Consider the following 25147-nt stretch of genomic DNA (forward strand, 5'->3'; position numbering starts at 1 on the left):
AAATTGGTATCAGATTTGTAGGTAGACTGCTAAAATGCCATCCTCCCTTCTGCTATATACAGCACATTGTCTTTCATTTCTACCTTGCCAGGCAAACGCAGTATGCCTTTGCATAGAATAAATACCTAACTTTTTTTTCCTTATTACAATTGATTCACAGAAAAACAAAATATATGGGAAGTAAGAATGTGAATCAGGATATATAACCAATATCTGGCACACTGATTTTTTTTGTTACAGAATTTATGCTGAGTTTTATGGATATTCCATCTAGAACATTACAAATACAGGAACTGAATAAAAACTAAGAATAAAATTATCAGTAAGCAATGAAACAAAGGTAGCAAGGACTGGATTGACACAGGCTCATGTTCAGCCAGCATGAGGGGCCATTCATCATCTCACTGGCATCTCCTTATTATGGTATCTCCTTATTATGCACCTGATCCTATATCCTGCCCACTGCTGGATGACAGGCTCTTGGCCCTCTAAGGAAAACAATTCTCCCTTCTTACGGAGGCCAGTGGATTCCATCCTGGAGGCTGTGTTGACGGTATCTCCAAACAGGCAATAGCGAGGCATCTTGATGCCCACAACTCCAGCCGCACAGGGACCTGGAATGAAGGACAGATAGCAGGAAGTGCAGGGGACGGAAACTGCAGGGCAGGGTCACAGTGGGCAAGCCTCTTGGCGGGGTCACAATGCTGAGTACTTCATGTCATGGAGAAGTGGCTGAGGGTGTGAAATTCAAGTTGTGACTTTTGCTTTCAATGGACGGATCATCCAATCGGCAAAACATTTTTACATGCAATATTTTTAGGAAGTAAAGTACACTTGCACTAAACAAGGCAGCATCCAGAAATCCAGGTCAGAAAGATGAGCTGTCTTAATATATTATATATTTTTAAATTGTTTTAATTATGAGAGAAAGCGAGCTCTCTCCTATTTGCTGGTTTACTCCCCAGATGCCTGCAATGGCTAGGACATGAAGTCAGGAGCTGGGAACCCAATCTAGGTCTCCTGTGTGTGCAGCAGGAACTCACTAATTTGAGCCATCACCACTGCCTCTCCTAGGGTCTGCATTGGCAGGAAGCTGGAGTCAGGAGCTGGAGCTGGGCATCATACCCAGGTACTCTGATAAAGAATGCAGGTGTTTTAACTGCTAAACTAAATACCCATTCCATCCTTAATATTTTAAATAGAAGGCTGTCAGGAAGAGGAGAACCTACTGGTTGCTTCTGTGTTGAACCACTTGACCCTAACTATGGATTGCTGGAGGGTACCATAGACTCAGTTCCAAAGGCTCAAGTTTGCTTTATTTTTATTTTGGGTGGTATTTCTGGGGTTGGTGTCATGATGCTAAAAGACCCAAAAGACAAGGACTTGGCATAATCTTCCCTAAGCATTTTATGGGCCATGTGGATGCAGCTGGATGAGGGGCCTACGAGCCAGGACATTCTGACAAGCACAACAGAAGTCGAGGTAAGACTGTGGCCTGTGGCATATAGGGTAGGACAGAGGACTCATTCTATTAGTTATTTGTGTGGGATTACTGAAGGCAAGGAGTTAGAATTTTAGATGTTAAAAACCAACCCAGAAATCTCAAAACTGGGTTTTGAGTAGAAATAACATTTAATTTTTTAGTTGGCTTATTGGGTTTCGATCTATATGAGTTTCTTTATAGGTTTATTCTACAAATCCTCTATTTATGAACTTGGACAAACAATCAAAATACTAGACTTTCCCTGAGTCCTAAGTAATTCCCTGTCAGGCTTGAGGCCAAAATGAAACAAACAAACAAAAAAACTGAAAATAAAAAATTAAAATAGAACAAAACCCTTACAGGATGAAAGGCAGAGGAGGGGCAGCTACTTGGTCAGAGTTCTCTGAGCTCCCTGACCATGCGGGCTGTGTGTTAGGTCTGGTTGGTCTATGGACAAGTAACTCTTCACTTCCTTGGGAAGGGCTTGGTCATGAAAACACCCCTAAAGGTATTATGTCTTGTCAATGATCCACATTTAACCTTGCAAGCTTTCAGTTTCTTAGGCCTAATCCCTTCAGGTATGTGTGCCAGCCCAATGAACTACTCTCATGCCAGCCCAATGAACTAATGCCTAGGCCTTGGCAGTCAGTCAGGCACTGAGCAGGTTCCCAGTAAGAGACTGGGTCAGACCCACAGCTCCATTTTCCCGGACTTGGTTCATTCAGTCTTACTGCGGGCTCTTCCTCCAGGCAGGAAATTTATGTTGGGTCAGAAAAGAGAGGGTAAGCTGCTTCTGCAGCTTGGGAAATGCCCAAGAAGTTCCCTCCTGTGCATGCAGAAGCATCTTGGCCATTTTGCAGTGGACATGCTTGGGGAAGGCCACAGCTATGTTCCTGGCTGCCCAAGATTCAACAGCAATTTTCAACTTCTTTGACTTTGACTTTGCAAATCTCATCAATGTATTACTTGATTAACAAATATTTACTGTTAGGCTCTGTTGCTAAGAACTGTAGATGATGGGATAACTTTTGCAAATGTAGTTGTCTGGTTCTTGCCACAAAGCCTGCAGTGATCTCTTGGGTTTTCTGTACTCCAAGTCTTCTGTAAGGCTTGGAGGGGAGAAAAATGAGCAATGGAAAAAAATTACAGGGAGATGTGATTTAACACAAAGAAAAACTAACAATTATAACTATTCAGTAATGGAGTGAATTGTTTTGGGAAATAGTGAGTTTTCAGAGAGTCCTGGGATTATTCTGAAAGTGATTATATTATTATTTATCTCAGAATCTATAAAAACTACTTGTGCTGGCATAAGATTAATCTATATGACTTCTGAGTTCTGTTCCAACTTTGTCTTTGTGAAATATCTGTAACTCATTGTCTCAAATTTCTGTGCTCAGGGATATGAAATTAAACTAAATTTGGCCTGAGGCTTTCTTTTTACCTTGAGTCTGTACCTGATGAACTGCAACCTAGGTTGGTATGTAAGCAAACTGAAAATCTAACTAAGTAGTATATTTTTGTGATGAATAGCTGAGTCTCAGTCAATCACAGGCTGCCAACTGGGTAGACCACATCCAAACAAGGCCAATGCAGAACTGTAACCAATCAGGCTGTTCCTCTGCCTCACTTCCATTCTCTGTCTAGAAATGTGGGTTTCTCAGAGTTGCCCACTGAAGTTCCCCTGAACCTCTTCTGGTTCTGAGGTCCACCCAATTTGGAAATTGTTCTTAGCTCAGTTTTTTAAATATTTGTTTATTTTCAACAATTAAAAGGCAGAACAACACAGAGAGAGAGAGAGAGAGAGAGAGAGAGAGAGAGAAGGAGAGAATCTTCCATTTTGCTGGTTTACTCCTCAAATACCCACAACAGCCATTCCAGGCCAGCTGAAGCCAGGAGCCTGGAACTCCATCTAGGTTTTCCACCTGGGTGGCAGGACCCCAAGAATTTAAGCCATTATCTCCTGTCTCTCAGAAGGTATCTACAGGAAGCTGGATTGGAAGTGGAGATGCCAGGCCTCAAATTGGCACTCCAATATGGGCTGTAGGTGTCCCAACCAGTGGCTTAACCTGCTGAGCCACAAGGCCTGTCTCTCTTGTTCAAATGAACTCTGTTAAATTTGTTAAGTTTTTCTATGTAACTTTCATTGCCTTTGAAGTGGCACATGTGCTTTCTATACCATTTTTGGAGCAGTTATAAATATAGGAATTTGACCTGCTGTTTTTTTCCCCTGTAGATAATCTAGTACACTTATGGTACTATAGTATGGTAGTGGAAAAAAATATACAGAAGTTGGAATGAGAGAGGGGGGGAACAGGAAGGAAATAAATGAAATAGTAAATACGATGACCTATATACGATGTTTTCAGATGTGGTTGGTGTTTATCATTCAAGGAGTCAAAGTTGTTGTTACTAGCACTCTTCAGGGACTGCTTCTAAATATGTCAGCATGTATAATGGGCCCCACATTCAGCACACAGACTCCAAGGGTAAACCTCATGTGAAAACTGATCTCCTCTGAAGACTTCATCCCTTCTAATTACGTTGGTAACATAAATAAGATTCCCTCTTGCTAAGACACTCAACTTCATACCAGAGTGAATTCCAATGCGAATCCATACTGGGAGTCCAGGAAGATGCTCCAGCTCAAAGGTCCCCATGAAGCTGAGGATCTCCAAGGCCATCTTGGCAATGTCTAATGCATGTCGATTGCCATTTCTCTTAGGCAAACCACTAGCCACCATGTAGGCATCACCTATGGTTTCTACCTGTGGAAATAATTTCTCATCAGTGGCTCTGTCCCTCTCAAAGTCATGGAAATCAGACAGAGGCAGTTAATCACATATCAAACACAGAATTTTGGGGAGAACTTAGTATTAGCATAACAACATATACTTCTGGGACAAGTTCAAGACCAGTTCTATGCTGATTTCTTTAGGATTTTCATAGTCTAGTTAAATGGATGATAAAAGAGCTATAAAGGATTTTAACTGTACAAAAATTAACTCATAATGTAAATCATCCAGAAAAATCATCTTTAGTATTTATTATTTTCTACATTCTATTTGATAAAAAATTTGTAGGTCTCTGCAAGACACAACATATAATCTTATAATGATTTTATTATTATAACTGCTGTGTCTTCTCTGTTTTATTTGCAGCCAACATAAATACTGTCCAATTCTATTGAGGTTGATTTGAGAGAGTATGGCATTTCCCTAAATGTGGTACCCCAAATCTATTCCTGCTGAACTTCATGTTGTTTCTTTTGTATTGCTTCTAAAATGGTAATTTTGATTTCTGACCCCTTTAATTCTTCTACTTGTCTTCTCTATTATCTCATTAAATATTAAATTGGAGAGGGCAAGAGTAATAACAGGAACAACCAACTCAGGTACTGATGACCTTGGGATGTCCAGTGGGTTACCTTGTATACATCATGGTGATCAACAATGTGGTCAAAACTCTTATAGATGTCATTGAGCATGTCCACCACCTCCATGGGGGTGCTGTATTTGCAGATAGTGGTGAAGCCCACAATGTCACTGAAGTAGACTGTGACTTCCTCATATAGTTCTGGCTCTACAATGCCTTTCTCCTTCAGAGATTTTACTACTAGCCTAGATGAGGAAAGAACAAAAAAAAAAATGCCTTTTACTTGAGTAAATTCTTCTTGTCTTAAATAAGTCTTTCAGATAATAGTAATTATCCACCAGGAACTCTAGTATTTCATATTTCTAGTGAAGTCTTGATGAGTGGCTGACAAGCAAAGATAGGCTACATATTCTGTACATATGAACATATTACACATAGGAGGACATATATAATACATATTTTTTCAGTGCATAAACAGATGCAGCATTAATTTAATATTTTTAAATTTTCAAAAAGGATTTATCTATTTGCAGGCAGAGCATCAGAGAGGGAGATTTTCCACCTGTTGGTTCACTCCCCAAATGTCGCAACAGTCAGGTCTGTGCCAGGATGAAGTCTGGAGCCAAGAACTCCAAAGGGTCTCCCATATGGGTGGCAGGGGCCAAAACATTTGATCCATCATCCACTGTCTTCCCAGCCATATTACCAGGAACTGGATCAGAAGTGGAACAGCCAGAACTGAAACCAGCACTCTGATATGGAATGCCAGTTTTGCAAGTGGTAGATTAGCCTGCTGTGCCACAATGCTGGCCTCTATTGTTCAATTTAGTTTTAAAATTTATTTTCATTTTTATTTGAAAGCAAAGGGAGGGGGCTGGTGCTGTGGTGTAACAGGTAAAGCCACCACTTGCAGTGCCAGCATTTCATGTGGGTGCCCATTCGAGTCTTGGCTGCTCCACTTCCAAACCAGCTCTCTGCACTGGTCTGAGAAAGCAGTGGAAGATGGCTCAGGTTCTTAGGTTGAGGCACTTATGTGGGGGACCTGAAAAAGTTCCAGACTCCTGGCTTCGGATTGGTCTCACTCCAGCCGTTGTGGCCATCTGGGGATGGAAGACCTCTCTCTCTCTATGCTTCTGCCTCTTTGTAATTCTGCCTTCAAATAAATAAATAACTCTTAAAAAAAAAAAAAGGCAGAGAGAGACAGACAGAGATCTTCCATTCACTCCCCAAATGCCCACCCCACAACAGCTAGGGATAGGTCCAGCTGAAGTCAGGATCCCAGAACTCAATCTGCGTCTCCCACATGGTGGCAGAGACCCAAGTATTTTTATCACCTGTTGCCACCCAGGCTGTGCATTAGCAGGAAGCTGGAATCTGAAGTGGAGTTGGGACTTGACCCCAGATACTGCATGGGATATGGGTATCCCAAGTGGCATCTTAACCCCCGTGCTAACTGCCTGCCCCTATTATTTTTTTTTTTTTGAGAAAGAGAATATTCTTACCTGTCTACTCCACAGATGCCCTCAATGGCCAGAGCTGATCAGTGCTGCAGTGAATATCTAGCAATGCAATCTAAGTCTCCCATGTGGGTGGCAGGAACCCAACTACTTGAGTCATCACTGCTGCCTCTTGGGGCAGGAACCAGAGCTGGGTATTGAAACCCATATGGGCACCTTAACCAGAGTCTCAACTGCTAAGCCAAATGCCCATTCCTGAAGTTAGCATTCAATTATTTACCCCAATACATATATGTACATAACGTTAATACCTACATAGCCCTAAAATATATATAGACATGTTCACTTTTTACTTCTCTATTGATATTCAGCTTGTTTTCCCCCCAGAAACCTTTTATTTTAGGTATACAAACTTCATCCATTTCATAAATACAACTTTAGGAACACAGTTATTCTTCCCATGGGCATTCTCACCCTTCTCCCTCCTCCCTCTCCTATTCCCACTCTTATTTTTACTAAGATCTATTTTCAATTAACTTTATACACATAAAATTAATTCTAAATTAAGTAAAGTGTTCAACAATAGTATTAAAAAAAAACCTGTTCCTCAACAGTCAAGACAAGGACTGTTCAAAGTCATTGCATCTCAAAGTGTCAATTTCACTTGCATAGATTATTCTTTAGGTACTCTATTAGTTATCAGAGATCAGGGAGAACATATGGTATTTGTCCTTTTGGGACTAGCTTATTTCACTAAGTATAATGTTTTCAAGTTGTGTCCATTTTGTTACAAACAATAGGATTTGTGGAATACTGCTTTATGGTATTCCATGGTGTACATATCCCATAATTTCTTTATCCAGTCTTGAGTTGATGGACATTTGAGTTGATTTCATATCTTAGCTATTTTAAATTGAGCTGCAATAAATATGAGGGTGCACATAACTCTTTCATATGCTGATTTCATTTCCCTTGGGTAAATTCCCAGGCGTGGGATAGCTGGATCTTATGGTAGCTCTATATTCAGATTTCTGAGGTATCTCCATACTGTCTTCCACAGTGGCTGTACCAGTTTACATTCCCACCAACAGTGGATTAGGGTATCTTTTCCATACATCTTTGTCAGCATTTGTTGGTTTTTTTTTTTTTTTTTTTGGACAGGCAGAGTGGATAGTGAGAGAGAGAGACAGAGAGAAAGGTCTTCCTTTGCCATTGGTTCACCTCCAATGGCCGCTGCAGTCGGCGTGCTGCGGCTGGTGCACCACGCTGATCCGAAGGCAGGAGCCAGGTGTTTCTCCTGATCTCCCATGGGGTGCAGGGCCCAAGGACTTGGGCCATCCTCCACTGCGCTCCTGGGCCACAGCAGAGAGCTGGTCTGGAAGAGGGGCAACCGGGACAGAATCCGGCGCCCCGACTGGGTCTAGAACCTGGTGTGCCGGCGCCGCAGGTGGAAGCATTTGTTTTTTGTTGATTTCTATATGAAAGGCAGTCTAACAGGGGTGAGGTAAAACCTCAGTGTGGTTTTAATTTGCATTTCCCTAATGGCTAGTGATCCTGAGCATTTTTTTCATGTGTTTGTTGGCCATTTGGATTTCCTTTTCTCAAAAATGTCTGTTTAAGTCCTTTTCCCAGTTCTTAACAGGGTTGTTTGTTGTTGTTGAGTTTATCGAGCTCATTATAGGTTCTGGATATTAATCATTTATCAATTGCAGAGTTTGCAAATAATTTTGCCCATTTTGTCTGTTGCCTCTGTTTCTTTTGCAGTGTAGAAGCTTCTCAATTTGACATAATCCTGTTTGTCAACTTTTGGCTTTGATTGCCTGTGCCTCTGGGGTCTTTTCCAAGAAGTTCTTCCCTATGCCAATGTCTTACAGGGTTTCACTAATGTTCTCTAATAATTTGATAGTATTGGGTCATAGATTTAGTCTTTGACCCATTTTCCGTGGATTTTTCTATAAGATGTTAAGGTATGGATCTTGCTTCATACTTCTGCATGTGGAGATCAGGTTTTCCAGAACCATTTGTTGAAGAGACTGTCCTTGCTCCAGGGATTGATTTTAGCTCCTTCGTCAAAGATAAGTCATCTGTAGATACACGTGATGATTTCTGGAGTTTCTGTTCTGTTCCATTGGTCTGTCCACCTGTTTTTGTACCAGTACCAGGCTGTTTTGATTAAGACTGCCCCACAGTATGTCTTGAAAACTGGAATTGTGATGCTTCTAGCATTGTTTTTGTCATATAAGATGGCTTTAGCTATTCAGGGTCTCGTGTGTTTCCATATGAATTTCAGCATCATTTCTCCTATATCTGAGAAAGATGTCCTTGGTATTTTGAATGATATCACATTGAATCTGTAAATTGCTTTTTGTAGTATGGACATTTTGATGATACTGATTCTTCTAATCCATGAATATGGAAGATTTTTACATTTCTTGTGTCTTCTATTTCTTTCTTTAATGTTTTGAAATTCTCATCATAGAGATCTTTGATGTCCTTTGTGGGGAGCAATCCGGACTAGACTAAGTTACTCGAATTAAGACTTATTCTATGCATCTGCTCTCCCACAATATGGCACTGGGAGAGAAGTAAACAGCTTCCGCACAGCTGCCTCCAGTTCAACTAATAAATTGTAGGACTTGCTCCTGATTGGAGAGCAGCGTACTCGGCGTGTGGGCAGCCAAGTTAGGATTGGCAGAGGAGGACTATAAAGGAGGAGAGAGACGGCATGCACCAGGAACATCTATGGGGAACATCTAAGGGGAATACCTGTGCAGCCCCCGAGAAGAGCCGGCCGGCGGTGTGCCGCTCCCCTGCGGAAGTGGGGAATGTGGCTAGGGGGAACTGCCCTTCCACGGAGGTGGAAGGGATAGTAGCCAACCCGGGAAGAACCAGCAGCAAACCCGGGGAAGGCCGAGCAGACGAAAGAACAGCGCAGGGTCCTGTGTCGTTCCTCCACGAAGAGGGGGAGCGACAGTCCTTGGTTAAATTTATTCCACAGTATTTAATTTTTTGTGCCTATTGTGAATGGGATTTTTTTAAGGTCTGTAATTTTTATTTAGTAGCACAAGTATCTTTTCCAGCAGATTTTCATTCCATCTTTTTGTTTTTTTAAAATATTCATTTATTTATTTGAAAGGCAGAGTTACAGAGAGGCAGAGAGAGAGAGAGAGAGAGAGAGAGAGAGAGAGACGGGGCGCCACAGGGGCAAGAGGGTGGTTTTCCTGAAGCAGCTGAGCAGTGGTTTGCTACTTGTGACTGGACCTCTTTGCCTGAATCAGGTTCCTCTCGTAGAACACACCAAAAACTTGTCATTGCCACCTTCACGAAAATTGACATCAGTGGTGTGAAAATCCCAAAGCATTTCACGGATGCTTATTTCAAGAAGAAGCTACAGAAACCCAGACACCAGGAAGGTGAGATCTTCAACACAGAGAAGAAGAAATACAAGGTAACAGAGCAGTGCAAGGTTGATCAGAAAGCTGTGGATTCGCAAATATTGCCGAAAATCAAGGCTTTGCCTCAGCTCCAGGGATACCTGCGATCTGTTTTTGCTCTAACGAATGGAGTTTTCCCTCACAAACTGGTGTTCTGATTTCAGAGGAGAAGCTCATTAAATAATGAACAATGAGAGAGAGAGAGAGAGAGAGAGAGAGAGAGAGAGAGAGAGAAATCTTCCATCTGCTGGTTTACTCTCCACATGGCCGCAATGGCTGCAGCTGGGCCAATCTGAAGCCAGGAGCCAGGAGCTTCCTCTGGGTTTCCCATGTGGGTGTAGGGGCCCAAGAGCTTGGGCCATCTTCCACTCCTTTCCCAGGCCATAGTAGAGAGCTGGATTGGAAGTGGAGCAACCAGGACTCGAATCGGCACCCATATGTGATGCCAGTACTACATACTACAGGTGACTGCACTGGTGAAGGTGCCCATATGGGTTTCAATACCCAGCTCTGGTTCCTGCCCCAAGAGGCAGCAGTGATGACTCAAGTAGTTGGGTTCCTGCCACCCACATGGGAGACTTAGATTGCATTGCTAGATATTCACTGCAGCACTGATCAGCTCTGGCCATTGAGGGCATCTGTGGAGTGAACAGGTAAATATGTGAATTAGCTTCTGATTACTTCTAAGTAATCCTATGATCAATTTTTTGAATTCTACTACCATCATTTCTTCAGTCTCTTCACCTTCACTTTCTAGTACTGAAGTGCTGCTGTGTTCCTTTGGGGACATCATGTTGTCTGCCTTATTCCTATTTCTTATATTTCTGTGTTTATTTTTAGGCATTTGTGGAGATACTTGTTGGATTTTTTTCTCTTTTGATGGCTTTTATCTTTGGACTGTGCCTCTGTGGCTTAGTGGATTGTTTGATTTTTCAGTGAATACACAGAGGCATGTTCTGGGTGTGGCCAGAGAGCTCAGTTCAGTGCTCCAATGTGAGGAGAGCATCCAAGGTGATACTCAAGTTGGGCATGGTAAATCTGTCTTCTTTTTTTTTTTTTTTAATTGGAGAGGAGGATTTGATCAGCCCTGTTGGTATAATCTCACACTTACCTTCTCTCCTCCATGGAGACCAATGCCTGGGTACTAGACCCAGTGGGTGCAATATTCACCTGCACTGCCACAGAACCTCACAAAGGATCCGTGCAGTCCTCAGTGTAAGCACTGACCCCACAGCAATGACCCTCACCAGGCATTCAGGGAACCCTGAGCATGTGGAGCTGCCCACAGTGGCTACCCAGAGATTAAGTCACTCCTTGCACTCTCTCATGCAGCCATAGTGTTTTCATAGCCTTAGCACACAAGATTCCCACAGCCATGAGCACCCAGCCCCCTGACAGTTTTCCCAGCCAGACTCTGGCTTTTCCTCTCCACTGATTGCTGTGCTTGCGGATACAAGCTGGTGCAGCTATTATGTATGTCTGAAATAGTGCCCACCCTCTCTCTGCCAGTTACAGGATGCCAATGCCGGGTGGTCAGAGAGAGAAACATGTCCCCTCCCCCCTTTTTTTTACCTCTAGGTTGGCTGTCCCCCACAAGGCTCCAAGCCAGACTCCTGCCAGGCTCTTCCTGCAGTTTTATTGCCAGTGGGTTGGGCTGCTGCAGTCTGTCCTCACCTCACTCTCTAGAGCTGGTGCTGAGGCTCTCGGCTGCTGTGGTCCTTAGTTGTGTGCATTTATACCCTCCATGTAGATCCACAGTGTCCCTCCAATTTGAATATAGTTTCCTCTGCAGTTTTCCCCATAACTCCTCCCTGAGACTACACTCTCCACTTTTTTCTAACAATGTTCCCCTAGACTAGAGCAGAAGCTCCCTCCCTTTTGCACCATATTGGAATTACCTGATAGTCAACTTCTTACAGATACAATTTTCCTTCCCCTTGGAGGATGTAATGTTATTGAATCACCATCACTATCCACATGTGACTTTCTCATAAAAGTCCTTAGTGGTATTTAATATGGCATTGTTTAATAGCATAATGAAGGAATAATATATATATATGAATTTTGATATATTCTTAACCAGAATCTACTAGATACATTGTGAACCAGTACAGTCTTTTAAAAAGCAAGGTTAATTTTCATGCAAAGAAGTTATAACTATGTTAAAACCCTAGAAGTAAAATAAAAGCAACTCAGAATATCCTTGTTGAAGAGAGTAAAGGAGCAGTACCTGAGACTCAGAATGATGATTAAAAAAAAAAAAAAAAGCACAAGAAGGGACACCATGCTTCCTTCACATTCCATGTTGCCTTTTCATTGGGAAATGGGAGTGAGGCTGACATGAGGGTGTGCATAACTGGGCTCATTTTCTAGTGTCCCTGAGTTTGGAACCACTAGAATCAGAACCTGGAAGCCGAGAGGTGCCAAAGAGGTCATTGAGAATAATCTCTTATTTTTACAGATGAGAAAGCTGAGGTCTAGAGAGGACCTTATGATTTTCATAAGGTCTCATAGCCCAGTAAGAATAGAGCTCAATGACACTCCATCCTTCAGTCTTTTTGTTGGTTTCTCTACAACACAGGCCTGGGATGTTCAGGGGAGGGGGAAGATTTAGAGGAGTGCTGATGGTAGCAAGATAATGTCTGGAACTCTTCTGAAAGAACAACAGCCAGTCAACTGCAAGGATGTGCAACACCTGGGGAACCCCAGAGCATCAAGGGAAGTCTTCTCCTTGGGTGCACAGACAAAACTCGGGACCTCTGTGAAGAGCACCCTTTGGGTGTGCCTTGTTGGCTTTGCAGGGCCCATTTGGGGGTGGCTTTTCTTGCCATGCCTAGTATAAAGTGCTGAGCATTTTGCATGCTACATAGATATAAAGATTAAATTGGATATCCACCATCTTTGCCCTATATGAAAAGTCATATGAGCTTGGAAAACAGTGTATTACCCAGAGAGAGAAACTGGTGTTGGTAGGTAAATGAGGAGGAGCTGTGACTGAATATGGTGAGACTTAATAACAGGTTGTTGCTAACACAGACAGAATTCATGTCTGAATAGATGACCCAGAAAGTCTCTCCAGAGAGAAATAGCTTCTATTTTGATCTATTTCAAAACCCCAAGGGGTACAGTGCAAATCAGTGTCTAAGTGGTTTATGGATCCTACCTGCAGTCTTGAGTTTATTTTCCCATTTACTATACATGATTTCTTTTTGATTCGTCTAGTTATTTATGGTTCAAATGTGTTTTAGTTTTATTTGGCAAATAAGAATAAGTTTTACATAAGTAATCAAAGTAAGTTGTGCTGGATCATGGTATATTAGAGCCATTTTGTAACCTTTGGCAATCCAGTAAAAACGTCTACCATCTAGAGGTCAAAGTAGCACACTGCACCACTTGGCTAAGGAAAAGCTGAGGTTGTGAGCCAGCTGTTTCAAGTCATGTGCATGTCCTCATTGCCTAAACCACTGATGATGAAACCCTGGGAAGGATGCCAGATAACTGGGATGCTATTTAACAAGCATTAAATGTTGAGCAAGGAATGGTGCATTATGTAACTAACATTTATGTTTCTCTCATGGAAACTGCCATTCCTGAAGTGAATACGAAGGGTTCTAGCCTATACCTCTACAAGGGTAGTGGAATTAAAAGGTGGGTTCGTTTTGGTGCAAATTTTTTTTGAAATCCATACATATGCATATTCCCAACCTGTTCCAAGGTGCTATGAGGGTGCCTAGGTTCTATCAGTCTCTCTTCAAGCCCAGACAACCAAACAGAGCACATGTGTAACTCTGACCTCTTCAGTTAGGCTTGGAGAAACTACTTCTTAATTTAGAAAACAGCTCACATAATATCAAAAACAATGAAATCTGGTTATTTGCAACAAAATGGAGGAATCTGGAAAACATCATGCTGAGTGAATTAAGCCAGTCCAAAGGGACAAATATCATATGTTCTCCCTGATCGGTGACAACTAACCAAGCACCAAAAAGGAAACCTGTTGAAGTCAAAATCTTTTCTTTACTCGTGCCAAGCTGATATTCTAAATAATGCAAGTGTTCAAAATAGAATCATAATTAATAGAAGTAAAACAAAGTAAGAAGTAGAACCACCATTTGAAGTCAGGACCAACTTCCCTCAGTTTCTATAATTTTACCCACAGCTGAATCACCACCTCACTTGTCATTCAAATAACAATTATACCTTTTATTTTTTATAAAGATTTATTTTATTTATTTGAAAGCAGAGTTACAGAGGGAGAGAGAGAGGTCTTCTATCTGCTGGTTCACTCCCTAGATGGCTGCAATGGCCAGAGCTGAGCCAATCCGAAGACAGGAGCCAGGAGCTTCTTCACGGTCTCCCACATGGGTCAGGGACCCAAGCACCTGGATCATTCTCTGCTGCTTTCCCAGGCATATTAGAGGGAGCAGAGCAGCCGGGACCCGAACCAGTGCCTATATGGGATGTCAGTGCTGCAGGCTGGGGCTTTACCCCTATGCCACAGCACCGGCCCTGCCCTTTGTATTTTAATTACAAGAGAAGATGAATTCTCACTTGTGTTCAGTGATGAACCAAGCCTGTTTCCGACCCCTTCACATTTTAATTTCTTGTTTGTGTCAACATTGCTCAGTTATTACATGGATCAGAGGCTCCTGTCTTCCCATAAGAAAAGAATTTCAGGGGCAAGCGTTATGGCAATAGAGGTTAAAGGTGCTGCCTGTGATGCCAGCATCCCATATGGGCACCAGTTTGTGTCTGGGTTGCTGCACTTCACATCCAGCTCCCTGTTAATGACTTGGGAAAAACAGTGGAAGATGGCAAAATGTTTGGGCTCCTGCCACCAACGTGGGAGACCCAAATGAAGCTCCTGACTTTGGCCTGGTCCAACCCTGGCCATTGCAGCCACTTAGGGAGTGAACCAGCAGATGGAAGACCTTTGTCTCTCCCTCTCTCTGTCTCTTCCTCTCTCTCTCTCTCTCTCTCTGTAGCTCTTTCAACTAAATAAATAAATATTCAAAAAAAAAAAAAAAGGTCAGGTCAGCTCATAGATGCTGCCGTGGTGTGACAGCTGTTGCTCTTCCCCTCCCTCTTCCCAAGATTCCTACTTCTTGGCTTCTACTTGTGATGAAAAGAAGAAAGAAAAAAAAAAAAAAGCTTTGTGCCTGGAAGGTGTCTTACAGCTCATGTATTCCACAGGAAAAGTTAAATTTCCATTTTGAGATTGAGGGGAGAGAGATAGCAACTTGCTTAAGGCCATACACTTAAAAGAGGAGAAGTGTTAGAATACAGGTTGGTCTAACTCCATAATCGCCAGGCTGACTTTGGCACCACACAGCCATTTGAAAATAACCTCTTTAAATTAAGTATTTATAATACAAACCAGAACAAGGCTTAGCAAGGTATATGTATTTTTAAACCCAATAGTCTGTTGAAGAACATGCAAAAGGAAGTAATTCTACATGAAGAAAAACCATGCTAGACAGCTAGGTCAAAGATTTCACCTTGAAGCCATGGAGCATGGCAGTGGAATTATGGGAGACCCATCAGTAGGAGGGCTAGTCTTACCTTGGGAGCAACATGAAGTTAAGTCTGTCAGCTCTGTCTCTCTCTGCCTTGTACAGCTGTGTCCTTTCCTCTACCAAATGTTCCAGGTTTCGAGAATACAGCTGTAGACGTCGGATCAAGGTATCCATATAACTTTCACTTTTTTGGTCATGAAAAAGGCTGTGGGCAGGAACAGATAAAGAGCTCTTGTGGATTATTAAGAAAGCATGAACATCCAGTGAAACAATGGGCAAATATGATGAACAGATAATTAAAGAAAAATGAGAACAGCCAAGAGACATAAAACTTTAATCTTAGAAGAAACAAAGAAATGGCAATAAAAATAAGATTTCAAAAAGAAAAACATTAAAATGAGGGTTATTGACATAGGAGAAGAAGGAGAATATCCACAGTACAACCTTCTTGAATAAGAATCTGGTAAAATGTTTTATAAACTGGGGCCGGCACTGTGGCCTAGCGGGTAAAGGCGCCACTTGCAGCACCGACATTCCATAAGGGTGCCAGTTCAAGTCCTGGCTGCTCTATTTCCGATCCAGCTCTCTACTATGGCCTAGGAAAGCAGTAGAAGATGGCCCAAGTCCTTGGGCTCCTGTACCCATGTGGGAGACCTGGAAGAAGCTCCTGGCTCCTGGCTTCAGATCAGCACAGCTCTGGTCGTTGCAGCCATTTGGGAAGTAAACCAGCATATGGGAGACCTTTCTTTCTCTCTCTCTCTCTCTCTCTCTCTCTCTCTTTCTGCCTCTCCTACTCTGTAACTCTGACTTTCAAATAAAATTATAAACATATCTTTTAAAAAATGTTTTATAAACTTTAAAACTGCATATACCAAAGCCAGCATTGTGCCATAAAGAGCTCAAGTTAAGCCACCACCTGTGACACTGGCATCCCATATAGGTACTAGTTTGTGTCCCAGCTGCTCAACTTTTGATCCAGCTCCCTGTTAATGCACCTGGGAGGGCAATAGAGGATGGCTCAAGTGCATGGGCCCCTGCCATCCACATAGGAGACCTGGAAGAAGCTCCTGGTTTTGGTCTGACCCAGTCTGTTTGTTGTGGACAACTGGGGAGTATATTGGTGGATGGAGGATCTCACTCTCTTTCTCCCCTACCCTCTCTCTGTAACTCTGACTTTCAAATAAATCTTAAAAAAAAAAAAAAAAACTACATATACCATCAACTAATCAACTCTACTTCTAAAATTTATCCTAAGGAAACAATCATGAGTGTGTTTAAAGTTATCTACAAGGAACATTACAGCATTCTTTATAAGAGCAAACATTTGAAAATAACCTAAATTTGTAACAAAAATGTAGTTAAAATATGGTACACTTAAATATTAATGTATCACAAAAATATAAATTAGAATAGTTAACTACACAGAAAAATGCTCCCTTTATATTACTTAAGTGCACAACTCAAGTTTATAAAACAGCAAAGATTATAATTCCAGTTTTACTTTTTGAAAACTGGTGGTCCTCTTGGAAAACAAGTAATTTTACTTTCTTGGTTATTCTTGTTTTCTAAAATCTTAACAATAAATAATTTGTAAGAAAAGAAAACCTTTTAAAGAATGGTCTAGAAGTGATCAATGAACACGTAAGAGAAGGATCAAGAAAAGCAATGCTGAGCCACATCTCCACAGAGCAGAGAGTCAGGGTTCCAGAGCAAAAGCCCAAACTCTGGATTATTTTGTCAGACATGGGAGACCTGGATGAGATGCCCTTCGTGCCTCTGGAGTTGAAGACAGGCTGGTGCAGAGCTCAGGAGGAGACACTGGGCTCTCACGGCGTTGTGAGGGCCAGAGCAAGATTCACAGCACCCGGGGTGCTGAATGCATCAGGGCCATTTCATCAGCACCACAACAGTCCCACGTTGCCACTGCTGTTCCCATGGGGAGATGGCCACATCTCAATCCCCACACGGAAGGATGTCTGTTAACAATCAAGCTCCTTTCTGGATCCTACCCCAGACCTAGAAGACTGAAAACTGCTAGGTTTGGGATTAAGAAGCATTTTTTTTAACAAGCTCCCAGGGGATCTTTACTTGCACCCACTAGTAGAGGCTTGTCAGGTAGAATAGGGAGGGAGAAGGCGGAAGGAATGACAATGGATTGCTTTGCTCTGTGAAGAATCGATTCACTTAAAACAGTTTTCTAAGCTTTGACTGCATTTCTTAATCATCTGGGAAGCTATAAAACCCATGGTGCCAGCCTGTGCCCAGACCAATTACATCAGACTCTCTGGGGAAGAAGCAGGCATCAGAAGTTTTTAAAAGCTCCTTAAGGTGGTTCTAATGTGAAGAAAGTTTGAGAACCATCGCATTAACAGTGAAAGATCAGGGTCTAGTTGGTCTTCATGAGTTTAAATCGCAGCTGTCACACATCCAACCTCATTGATCTTACCGGTCTGTGCAGCAGTGAAAACGGGCAAGAATGAAACCCTTCATTACTTCCTGCTCCCCTCCCACAACTTATTCTACCAACAACAACCACATTTTGATTCCCTTCATTCCACGTCCTCTCCAGCCCCTGGGCTTTTAGCCTCAGGAAGTATCTGAATCTTCTGACCTAATGAGAACTATAGACAGAGCTGGAAGGAATCATAGAAATCTTGTTGTTCACTAATGAGAAAATTGACACCCAGCAAGGGTAAACATTTTACCCTGTGTCCCACAGCAAGCTATTATCAAATCCTAGTCTGGAAATCGGATCTCCCTCCTAACTTAATGCTACGTGCTGTGGGACATCTATAACTAAATATTGCTAGATAATTGTGTGCCGCTTTTTGTTTTTGACCCTGAATTCAGATATATGACACAGGCCTTAAATACCTAGGGCCAAAGCTGATGATTTAAAGACTTTATGATCTTAAGAAGCTTCCTGATCTTAAGAATTATCTAGGAGCTTTAGAGATTCTACAGACCTATGTTAGACTTCTAAATCCCAGTTATCTACAGAAGAGTCTGGAAACTCTGTATTTTTTAATGTAGATTTAAAAAAAAAGTTTTTTTTTAATTTATTTGAGATGCAGAGAGAGAGGCTGTCATAAATAGGTTCATTTAGCAAAGGCCCATAATGCCCCTGACTGGGACCCAAGCTGAGAACCAGGAACTCAATCCAGGTCTCCCACATAGGTGGCAGGACTCCAATTACTTGAGCCATTACTGCTGCCCCCCAGAGCCTGCATGAAGCTGGAAGCTGGAATCAGGAGCCAGAGCTGGGAATTGAACCCAGGCACTCTGATATGGGACATGGGTGCCTTAACCATTAGGCCAAGAGCCCAACCAGGAAACTCCATTTTTAACAGACAATTTTATGGCCATCAGAATTTATTTTTTAATCAGTTAAACTTGACCTTCAGTATTTAACTTTTCAAGTTATTATTTTTCTGAGAAAATAATTTTCATGCCACTTTAGTTTTTATGAGAATTTTAAAAAAATGAACAGGTATTTTCATTCTTGTGTGCCTCCAGATGTCAATTATCAAGGAAAAATCTGAAATTAACAAAGAAAAGTAAAAATGTCAACAATACCCAAATATTTTGGCCAGTATATTCTCAATTTTCTTGAAATCTGGTCTCTTCTCTGGATCTTCCTCCCAACAGTTCTTTACAAGTAGATATACCTGGAAGACAGAAGGGGCAGATTAGCTCAGAGGATGGTAAACTCAGTCAAGGTAGGCTCTGACCTTCTTCTTGATGGGAGAAATTCAGACAGGGAATATTTGAAAAAATATTTCCAATTCTGACAATGAGGAGAAGAGTCACCCAGTTCTCTGCAATGTTTGTCAGGCATCACAACCTACACTATTGTACCCAGTCATTCCCTTAGGTGAATTCAATGAAAAATGTGATACCAATTTGGATGAGCCTGGGTTGATGGGAGAGACTCAGTCCTTTACAGATGTGTGCAGGGTTTATATTGGGCATGGCAAAAGGCTATTTGGGCTCAGTGCATATGAGACAAGTGACTCAGAATGAGATGGACAGCTGTCTGATCCTGGCAGACACAAGAATGGCACAAGAAGCAAGTATAAAATGTCTTATGCCTGGGCTCCAATTCAAGAGATTCTGATTTAATTTGTATGTGACGTGGTCTTAGTTGGGTTCCCAGATTTGGCAAATAAAAGATTTGGACAGGGGCGGATATTTAGTGCAGCAGTTAAGATGCCACTTGGGATGCCTACAACCCATATTGGAGCGCCTGGGTTTGAATCCTGGCTCTCCTCCCAATTCCAGTTTCCTGTTTCTATGAGCTTTGGAAGGCAGAAGGCATTGGTCTAAATACTTGAGTCCCTGTGACCCATGTGGGAGACCTGGAGCCTGGCTCCTGGCTTCAGTCTGGCCTAGCCCTGGCTTTTATAGGCATTTGGGGAGTGAACTAGTGGGTAGAAGATTCTCTCTCCCCACCCCTTCCCTGCCTTTCAAATGGAATGAAAACAAGCAAACAAAAAAGATCCTGGGTGCAATCCCTCTTCCTGTAGGTTGCCTCAATCATTCTCTGGTTAGAGCCCTGGGACAGCTTTGGGTTGCCCATGCTCACCAGTAGGTGGTGCCCCTGTCTTGGTAAACGACCTGCTGACCACCTTGGAACAGAAGAGCCAGAAACAACAGACTGCATCATGACACAGGGAACCCTGGCAGCTGCTCAGGAACTGAGCAGTGATCTAGCTTAGGCTATATTCTATTTGAACCAGCAACCACACAGGAAATCTGATTCCGCATTTCCACTTCCAGAATTGTCCACCTACACAACTGAATGGAAGATGATGGTGCATTAGTGGAAAAGGTGTAAAATGTATGGATGCCATCAGACTTGGGTGGTGGTGGGTGTTGAGAAACTGAAGGGGGAGGAATTCCCAAGACCCAGAAAAGCAGGAGGAAAGGAAGGAATGAGAGGAGCATGTGCATCTCAGACCTCAGGGCTGCAACCTGGATTTACTGTTGTCAAACAGGGCGGAGGAGAGGGCTACGGTCCCTCCTGCCCTACAGAGTCTGGCTATAAAACTCTCCTGGCAAGGAGCTTGTGAACTGAAGGAAAATGAGCCTAGTTTTATCCCAGAGAACAAAACGTGTGTGTGTGTGTGTGTGTGTATCAAAGACCATTATATTTGGTTTTTTAAAAAGATATATTTTATTTGTAAGTCAGAGTTATACACAGAGAGAAGGAAAGGCAGAGAGAGAGAGAGAGGAGAGAGAGAGAGAGAGAGAGAGAGAGATAGGTCTTCCATCCACTGGTTCACTCCCCAATGGCCTGGAGCTACGCTGATCCGAAGCCAGGAGCTAGGAGCTTCCTCTGGGTCTCCCATGTGGGTGCAGGGGGCCATGGACTTGGGCCATCTTCTACTGCTTTCCCAGGCCATAGCAGAGAGCTGAATCAGAGGTGGAGCAGCCAGAACTTGAACTGGAGCCCATATGGGATGCCGGCACTGCAGACCAGGGCTTTAATCCGCTGTGCCACAGCGTCGGCCCCGACCGTTATATTTGAAAAATACTTATTATCTTCTTGAGTTATAAATCTCAGACAAAATACTAAAGAAAAAAATAGATTTTTTTAGAGATCTTAAAAACCTTTTTGAGGGATTAAAAAGATAAGCAAATGTAGAGAGGAAAAAACACTCCATTTCCTTTAGAGGAAGCGTAAAAGGTGTGAAAGAACATTTCTCCTTTTCCCCCTAGATGTTGGCATATTTCTTTTTAAATAAGTAGTAGTATTTATAAACCTAACTATATCACATTAAGTTTTTTGTTCTTTTAGTTCATAAAAATTGAGATTGTAGAGTTGAGTGTTTGGCCAAGTAAAGATAACTTGTCCTTTACTGGAGGGCCTGGGTTTAATTCCCCACTCCAGCTTGACTCCAGTTCCTTGATAATGCAGACCCTGGGAGGCAGTGGTGATGATTTAAGTAACTGAGTTCCTGCCACCCACATGGGAGACTAGATTTGAGTTCCTGGTTCCCAGCTTCAGCCTGTGGACATCTGGGGAATAAACCAACTGTAGGAGCTCTGTCTCTCTCCCTCTCTGATTTTCAAACAAAAAATCAAAACCAACCATTGCACCACATAGAAGAAGTATTTCTTTAAAAACTAAAGAATGTGATGTGTGCTTTATGAGGCAGCTCTTTCTTGAACTGGGGAGGGGAGAAGGGCATGGAGAGTGTGGTAGGCTGATGATGGCCTCCAAGGCACACCTGTGTCTGACTCCCTGGCACCTGTGAGGATGACTGTACTTGTTAAAGGGTCTTTGCAGATGTAATGAAGTTAAGGATTTTGAGACAAGGCAATTATTCTGGATTATCTTGGTGGACCCTAATGCAGTCACCTGTGTTCTAACAGGAGGCAGGTAGAGGTGGACTAGAGAGAAGAGAAGTGGTAGGGGTTGGAGGGTGTGGTCACCAGTTGGGGAGTGTCAGTAACTGCCAGAAGCTGATGGGAGCAGTAAGCAGCTTTGCCAGCAACTTGTTGTCAGATTTCCAGCCTCTAGAACTGTAAGTGCCTACATTTCTGTTGCTTTTCATCCACCACCCTGCGGGTCGTTAGTTACAGCAAGCCAAGGGATTGGACTCAGGGAGGATGTACTCACTTCCACCTCATTTTCCTCGGCTGTTTCCAGGAATAGGTCAGGGCGGAAAGGTTTCATACTGTTGGCGTTTTCCACTCTGAAAAGCTTCTCTGAAGGGATAAGAATAATTCATTATTCTTATTCCAAGAAAGAACACAGCATGAAGAAATTGTGGCAGGGTCTGGTGATGTTGTAGTGCAGCAGGTTAAGCTACTACCTGTGACACCGACATCCCATTATAGTACTGTTGGAGTCCCTACTGCTCCACTTCTCATCCAGCTTCCTGCTAATGCACCCGAAAAAGCAGCAGAAGATGGCCTAAGTGCTTAGATCCTGCCAGCCTCATGGGAGACCCAGATGGAGTTTCTGGCTCCCACCTGGCCCCAGGCCACTTGGGTAGTGAACCAAAGGATGGGAAGATTTTCTCTTTCCCTGTCTATCAGTTTGCCTTTTGAATAAATAATTTTCTTTTGAAAAAAGTTGCAGCAAAATCTGGATTGGCTCACTGGCCCTGGATAGCTGTGCAGCCCAGGGAGTGTGAGTGTGAGTGTTGCAGAGCCTTGGCCAGTGCAAAACTTAGGTGTCCAGTGAATGAGTGACAGGTGGAGGGATTTTATCCCACTTAGAATCTAGAGTTTACTTTAAGGTTAGGCTACAAACTCTTCAGTTTTTTTTGTTTGTTTGTTTTCAAATATTTATTTATCTGAAAAGCAGAGTTATGGGATGGTGGGAGAGAGAAAGTGAGAGTGAGAGAGCAAGAGCGAGAGCAAGAGATCTACCAACTGCTGGTTCACTCCCTAAATGGCCGCAGTGGCCAGGGCTCAGACAGGCCAAGGCCAGGAGCCTGGATTTCATTCAAGTCTCCCACATCAGTGGCAGGGGCCAAATACTTGAACCATCTTCTGCTGCTTTTCCAAGTACATTAACAAACAGCTGGATGAGAAGTGGAGCAGCAAGGACAGCTAGGATCTGAACCCAGAGCTCATATGAGATACCAGTGTTTCAGGTGGCTGCTTAAACTGCTTTTGTTACAATGCTGGCCCCTAGGTTTTTTTTTTCCTTCAATTTTTAAAGATGGTATTTATTTAAAATACAGATGGGTCCAGCATTGCGCGCTGCAGCAGGTTAAGCCACTGCTTGCAACTCCAGCATCCCATATTGGCATTGGTTCAAGTCCTGGCTGCTACACTCCTGACCCAGCTCCCTGCTAATGCACCTGGGAAAGCAGTGGAAGATGGCCCAAGTGCTTGGCCCCTACCACCCATATGGGAGACCCTAATGGAGCTCCTTGCTTCCTCCTGGACCAGTTACAGCAGTTGCAGCCATTAGTGGATGAAAGATCTCTCTCTCCCCCTCTCTGTGTGTCATTCTGCCTTTCAAATAAATGAATATTTTTTTAAATAGACCTCCCATTCCCTGGTCCACTCTCCAAATGCCTGCACAGCCAGGGCCAGGCCAGGCTGAAGCCAGCAGTGAGGAACTCCATGTGAGTCTCCTGTGTGGGTGACTGGATCCACCATCAGCTGCTTCCCATCGTATGCATCTGCAAGAAGTTGGAATTAGGAGTGAGGCTGGGATGGAACCCAGCTGTGCAAATGCCTGCCCCAGGTTACCAACCATTTTGAAATTCAACTCAGACACCATTGCCTTTCGTAGGCTCTCTCTGTTCAATACGCAACTCTTAGTCACTCTCCCTTTTCCCTAGATAATGAAAAGGTGGCACATTGTAAATGCTCAGTAAGTGAAGCCAGGACGACTGAAATGAAGCATTTTCCCCTAAAAGGACATGTGAACAAAAACCCTTCTAGATCATCTCTTAGTAAGAACTAAAATATGTATGAAGGTACTTCAAAAGGTTTATGGAAAAATGGAACTAAAGATATGACTTTTTATTTTTAAAGATGTATTTATTTGTAGCCGGCGCCGTGGCTCAATAGGCTAATCCTCCACCTTGCGGCGCCGGCACACCGGGTTCTAGTCCCGGTTGGGGCGCCGGATTCTGTCCCGGTTGCCCCTCTTCCAGGCCAGCTCTCTGCTATGGCCAGGGAGTGCAGTGGAGGATGGCCCAGGTGCTTGGGCCCTGCACCCCATGGGAGACCAGGAAAAGCACCTGGCTCCTGGCTCCTGCCAGGATCAGCGCGGTGCGCCGGCTGCAGCGGCGGCCATTGGAGGGTGAACCAACGGCAAAAGGAAGACCTTTCTCTCTCTGTCTCTCTCTCTCACTGTCCACTCTGCCTGTCAAAAAAAAAAAAAAAAAAAAAAAAAAAAAAAAAAAAAAAAAGATGTATTTATTTGAAAGTTACACAGAGAGAGGAAGAGACAGAGAGGAGTGAGGGGAGAGATCTCCCGTCAGCTGGTTCACTTCCCAAATGGTCACAAAGGCCAGCACTGGACCAGGGCAACGCCAGGAGTCAGGAGCTTCTTCCAGATCTCCCATGTGATTGAACAGGATGACCTGGGCCATCTTCTGCTTTTCCAGGTCATTGTCAAGGAGCTAGATTGGAAGTGGAGCAGCTGGGACACGAATTGATGCCCATATGGGATGCCTGCATTGCAGGTGGTGGTTTTAACTGCTACACCACAATGCCAGCCCCAGATATGAGTTTATTTTGTTGCTAAAATGTTTGGTAGTACTGTGAAGAATGTCCTTGGAATTTGATTGAATCTGTAAATTGCTTTGGTTAGTATGGACATTTTGATGGTATTGATTCTTCCAACCCATGAACTAGGAAGATTTTCCCGTTTTTTTGTATCTTCCATTGCTTTTGTTAATGTTTTATAATTTTAATTATAGAGATCTTTCACATCATTGGCTAAATTTATCCCAAGATATTTAAAATTATTTATAGCTATTGTGAATGGGGCAGATCTTGTAAGTTATTTCTCAGAGCATTGCTGATTTATAAGAATGCTATTGATTTTTTTGTGACTTCCAAAAAGGAACACAATAATGCATTAATATTGGATTGTGAAGAAAAAGGAGATTAATAAAATGCCCCAAAAAGAACTCAGAAGATCAGTTTGCAATTCCAATCAAAAGTCCAAGACATTCTTCATGGAACTAGACAAAACAATCCTAAAATTCATATAGAAATATAAAAGACCCAGAATAGCCAAAACAATCTTAAGTAATAAAAACAAAGCAGGAGACATCACAATGCCAGACATACTGCAGAGTTATTAAAATCAAACAGCCTGGTACTGGCACAAATATAGATATGTAGAAAAATTAACAGAATAGAAACCCCAGAAATTAACCCATGCATACGCAACCAACT

At 42.7% G+C, this 25147-nt stretch overlaps 1 protein-coding gene across 7 annotated transcripts in view; it reads right to left on the bottom strand.

The window, feature by feature from the left end:
* GUCY2C (guanylate cyclase 2C) overlaps positions 1-25147 on the bottom strand; it is a 118844-nt gene that overhangs the window by 14037 nt on the left and 79660 nt on the right. For all 7 annotated transcript variants that reach the window (XR_007921053.2, XR_011379003.1, XM_051850284.2 and 4 more), the window contains 6 exons: positions 21891-21979; positions 18842-18933; positions 15312-15470; positions 4911-5103; positions 4077-4251; positions 516-614 (listed from right to left, as the gene is read on the bottom strand). Coding sequence is in view for 5 of the 7 variants with exons in the window: in XM_051850284.2 (XP_051706244.1) it covers positions 516-614; positions 4077-4251; positions 4911-5103; positions 15312-15470; positions 18842-18933; positions 21891-21979 (807 nt within the window). In the remaining 2 variants the exon portion in view is untranslated. The remainder of the gene's footprint in view (positions 1-515; positions 615-4076; positions 4252-4910; positions 5104-15311; positions 15471-18841; positions 18934-21890; positions 21980-25147) is intronic.

This window comes from Oryctolagus cuniculus, chromosome 9 (assembly GCF_964237555.1).
Source record: "Oryctolagus cuniculus chromosome 9, mOryCun1.1, whole genome shotgun sequence".
Lineage (NCBI taxonomy): Eukaryota > Metazoa > Chordata > Mammalia > Lagomorpha > Leporidae > Oryctolagus > Oryctolagus cuniculus.